General features: G+C 35.7%; 1 protein-coding gene across 1 annotated transcript; it reads right to left on the bottom strand.

Moving 5' to 3' along the window:
- Positions 1–1,840: 1,840 nt before the first annotated feature.
- LOC114264088 (putative membrane protein At1g75140) lies at positions 1,841–4,225 on the bottom strand. Its single transcript, XM_028204697.2, has one exon. The coding sequence runs from the start codon at positions 4,194–4,196 to the stop codon at positions 1,989–1,991; it is 2,208 nt and encodes a 735-aa protein (XP_028060498.2). The 5' UTR covers positions 4,197–4,225; the 3' UTR covers positions 1,841–1,988.
- Between the last annotated feature and the right edge of the window lie 383 nt (positions 4,226–4,608).

Genomic DNA, 4,608 nt, shown 5'->3' with positions numbered 1-4,608 from the left:
GTTGGACCATTCTCAACAATCTAAGCTCTTTCTCAGAGACTGCATTATATGTATGTAATGTGGACATGGTAATGGTGGTGATGCAACAACAAAGTTGATGGTTGAGGCAATGCATGGGTCTTGTGATAATCACTAGTGTTGGCAACCTCAATGAGGCAGTCACAGAATAACTCCCAATTTTATTTTATTAGCACTGGGGTGTCCGAATCAAAGCCCGACTAATCCCTAAGGGTGCACAAGCCCTCAACAAGGAGCTTCCCGCACGTGCAGCATGATTAACTCAAGAGTTTTCTCCCAATCCGACCTAAGAGGTTTTGATCCCCGAACCTTGGAGAGAACACACCCCGAAGATCCAAGGCCTTGCCATCAGGCCAACCCCTTGGGGTCAAAATAACTCCCAATTATTTGAGGGATGGCGACCAAATACAGTTATGTGTAGTCGCAATCATAGTTGTCAAATCAGTTATGTATCGAGTATCTTTTGTTTCTAAATCGTGTATCAGATCATATCGTGTATTTGTAAGATACTATAACATTTTAAACAATAGATCCAAAAAATATATAGAATTATAGCAAACACAACAAGACACCAAAATTGCAGAAGTAAGGTTCATTGAAATATAAAATGCATATGAACTGTATAATACTAAATACTTAATTTATATAAAATGCAGAGTGGAGTTAAAATATGGGATAAATTACACTTTGTCCCTTTTATGTTTGGCTACTTTTCCATTTTGACCCTTAAAAGTTTATTTTTTCCATTTTGACCCTTCATGTTTCCAATTTTTCTAAATTTACTCCTAAAGCTAACTTTTGTTTAAAATTAGACAAAAAATATTATAATAACTGTCACATAACATAAAAATATACATATTATTATATTGGACTTTAAGTTTATATCAAAATTGTGAGTCATATAATAAAATATTTTTATGCCATATAATTGTCAATTTTTTATTTTCTATCTAATTTTTAACAGAAATTAGCTTTAGGAGTAAAGTGGAAAAAAAAAAAAAAAAAAAAAAAAAAAAAAAAAAAAAAAAAAAAACCCTTAAAACAAGAAGGGCCAAAGTAGGAAAAACAAACTTTAAGGGTTAAAGTGAGAAAGTGGCCAAACATAAAAGGGACAAAGTGTAATTTATCCTTAAAATATGTATAAAATATTGTCTTAACTAACTATTTAGGTTTTAATATTTAATTTACAACTTTTAACTCAGAATTTGTCCATAGTAAAAAAACTTTAAACTTTAACCGGTTGAAATAGGTCTAAATCAACAACACAAGACACATAATGAAAATTTCTAATAATATTAATTTCATAAAATAAGTTTAATTAATTTTTTTCAAAATTGCTCATGAAATTGAAGTATTCACGTATCTTATGTATCATATCATATATTGCATTATGTATGGTAAGAGACATTTAACTTAAGATACATATTGATTTGTCTCTAAAAATATTGAGTCATAAGATGCGTATCATGAATCGTAAGATACTAACAATACTTTGCAATAATGTAATCTAGACATAACATTCTAGCTAGGCAAAGAGCAGACTCTACAAATTCAACTATCTACAAATTTTTTGACAGCATTCAACTACGTAACAAAACTAGGGTTTAGGTATCTTACCTAAAAGAAATTGACAAATATGATCATTATAGCATGATTTTGCTCAATTCACATGATTTTTGCAGAAGAGAAAGGATGTTCCGACCCCTCCAGAAAATATTACAGCATGCGGTAATTAAAGGAAATACAACTATATAATTGGGATCAAAACACTACAAATGTCAATTAATTGAATCCAATAGTTTAGAAATGCTACTATTAGAAATGCATTGAATTTAGTTTTTTAATTATTTCTTTCTCACATAAGTAAAGTTACAAAGTTTACAACCATTGCAAACACAATGGTTTTAGGACAAAAATTTCAAAAGAAATCGAACTCGAAGTGGCATAGTTCATGTAATTGATTTTGAAGGTCAATTGCTTTCCTCAACGACTTGACTGTTTACAAACAAACTCTCCCTTCTTTTTTGAAAACCAGCAGTTTCTAGAGCCGACCCTCTAAATTTCACCTCAGAGGGAGCTCTAAAATTGGGATCAAGTGAAGGTCTAGAGTTTGTATCTACAGAACTAGGCCTAAAGGAACTAGCTGATCCACCAGGATATCGCGATGGAGAGACATACCTTCTTGATGGACCTCTTAGACCACCACCTCTCAATTCCAAACTATCACTGCCTCTTGAAGAAGGCTCAGTGAAAGATCTGTCACCAGGGCCAGAACCTAGTGGCGCTCCATTGGTAATCGATGTGGAACTAAAAGGATCGTCTGGGCCCCATGAAATAAGCGCCTCCTTCTTCTTGGCAAAGAATTGCCATGCAACAAAGAGGAAAAGAACAAAGAAAAATACCTGACTTGTCCATAGCATCGTATTGAATTCCCCTTTGAAAACTGGAAGGGTGGAGCGATACATCACTACATACCCACCTCCAAGACCAAGAATCACAAGCTTTTCACCATCACTGGCTAGCAATGGCATCACCGTTCTCTTTTGGGAATCTAGATCTGTCGATTGATAATTAAATGACGATCTGATTTCATCAAGACTAGCAGAGAAAAGAAATCGCGGCCCCCCAACCCTAGAATAGTGTTGAGACGAGACATTATACACAAACACCTTCTCATGGTTGACAATAAGCAAATAACCCTTAATTGCTTGGAAGGCAAGAGGCTGCTTATCCGTGTCAACCTTCCTCTTGGACCTAACCCTACACTTGAAGTTTATTATATCACCAAACAATAGCACATGGATCAAATCACCCTCTGATGTAAACCCATATGCTTTTGATTTCTCTGTGGCATCAAAAACATAACTCTCCACAGAAGAATGGTTCAATCCCTCACATTCCGATTCCCTAATTTTCATGGTCCTCAAATCCAGTGATCCTGCACCGGTTTCTGTCAGAAATAAAAGCCTTTGCTTCAAAAATGCAAGCGGCCTGCTCGTTGGCACAGCCAAACCGAAGATTGTTCCATTCTCCCTGAAAACCCTAATTTTTCCACTAACATCCGTGGACAAAATGTACCTCATCCTTCCAACATGATGCACTTCTAACAAAGTAATTGGTGACCCACCTTCCCCAATTTCTGGTGAAGTAAATTGCACAACATTTTCAACAGAAAGCGAAGTCCACTCCTCTCCATTTGAAACCTCCCAAACCTTATGCAACAATATCAAACCATTGCTATGCCCTGTAACAACAAAACTCGCGTTCTTATACACTGACATGTAAGACACCATGGCAGTAATTGGGGAATCCAATATCGTGTTAAACTCCGCCAAAACATCCCCATTTCGTAGAAACACGACCACTCTCCCCTGATCATCCCCGATCGCAACATACTTGCTCAATCCTTCGAAATCCCTAAACGGCAATACAATAATGCAAGTAGCATCAGAAACAAGTTTCAAAGCCGACACAGCTTGAAACCTCTCCGACCAAAACGGACTGTATTTGGTAACCGACACAGCCCTTCCTCTTTCTTCATCTCCAACAACCTTAGCATCTACTAAACCACTCTCATCTTCAATTTTCACAATCGAATCAATCTTTTCTTGAAGAGGGAAACGAGATGGTCTCTCAACACTGCGTTTCTCATCTAAACAAGGTCCGACCTTGGGGGTTTCCGAAGAAAATCGAGACTCTAACCTAGAAACCAGCTCACTAAGGTTTCTCACAAGTTCTTCAAGCTTCTCTAGCTGAATTTGGCGGCGATTCAATACATCAGCGTCCTCGGTTTCGATTGAAACCGGGTCAGAGTTTGAAAAAACCCTAGAAATGTGAGGAAAACCAAAGACAAAAAGCAAATAGAACAGGAAAAACGTGCCTTTGTGACGATTATCCATTGAAGAAGAGGTGGTGTGAGAGTCGGAGTTCAGAGGTGTGAGACCATTTGAGATCGCAGATCTTGGGCTTGGATGTTGTGATCTTGGTGGACTTGAAAACTGTAAATTCGATGGAATTAGACAGTGATTTTGTGTGACAGATTTGGTGGATTTGAGCTGACTGGAATTGAGATTAGGGCAAGAATTTTTTCGATTTTTCAGGCGAAGATATTTGGGGGAAAAGAGAGAGAGAAAGAGGCCGTTGTTAGAAGTGGACCGCAATTTTACTACGGACAACATGCGACACGTTTGAGATGACCGCTAACATGTGTGCAAAAAGTCTGGCTCTGTTTAGTTTTATTTTTTAAATTTTGTTTTCTAAAAATTTTTAAAACAAATTGAATAAATAAGTTAAAAAGCACCAATCATTTTTGTATGATTTTACTTTTTTCGAGGCAAAATAATTTTTAAAAATTAAAAATATATTTTTTATATTTATTTTTATCAATCTATTTTTTATTTTTTTTACTTGAATTTAAAATTGAATCGAAACATGTTTTTTAACCACGTGAAATGATATGGCACCATAAAGTCATATTACCAATTAATTCTCAATTATCAAGTATTTTACTATTCTCCAAATAGTTATACAGGGTTGATTTGGGATATGAGTTGACCTTACAAAAATGATTTAGATCTATAAAAAGAAAAC

The sequence above is a fragment of the Camellia sinensis genome, chromosome 6, assembly GCF_055761805.1.
Source record: "Camellia sinensis isolate YWXY chromosome 6, ASM5576180v1, whole genome shotgun sequence".
In the NCBI taxonomy this organism is placed as follows: Eukaryota; Viridiplantae; Streptophyta; class Magnoliopsida; order Ericales; family Theaceae; genus Camellia; species Camellia sinensis.
This window is presented reverse-complemented; position numbering and strand designations above follow the sequence as displayed.

Excerpts from the sequence above, each read along its gene's own strand:
- LOC114264088 (XM_028204697.2), bottom strand. The coding sequence starts at position 4,196 with ATGTTGTCCGTAGTAAAATTGCGGTCCACTTCTAACAACGGCCTCTTT.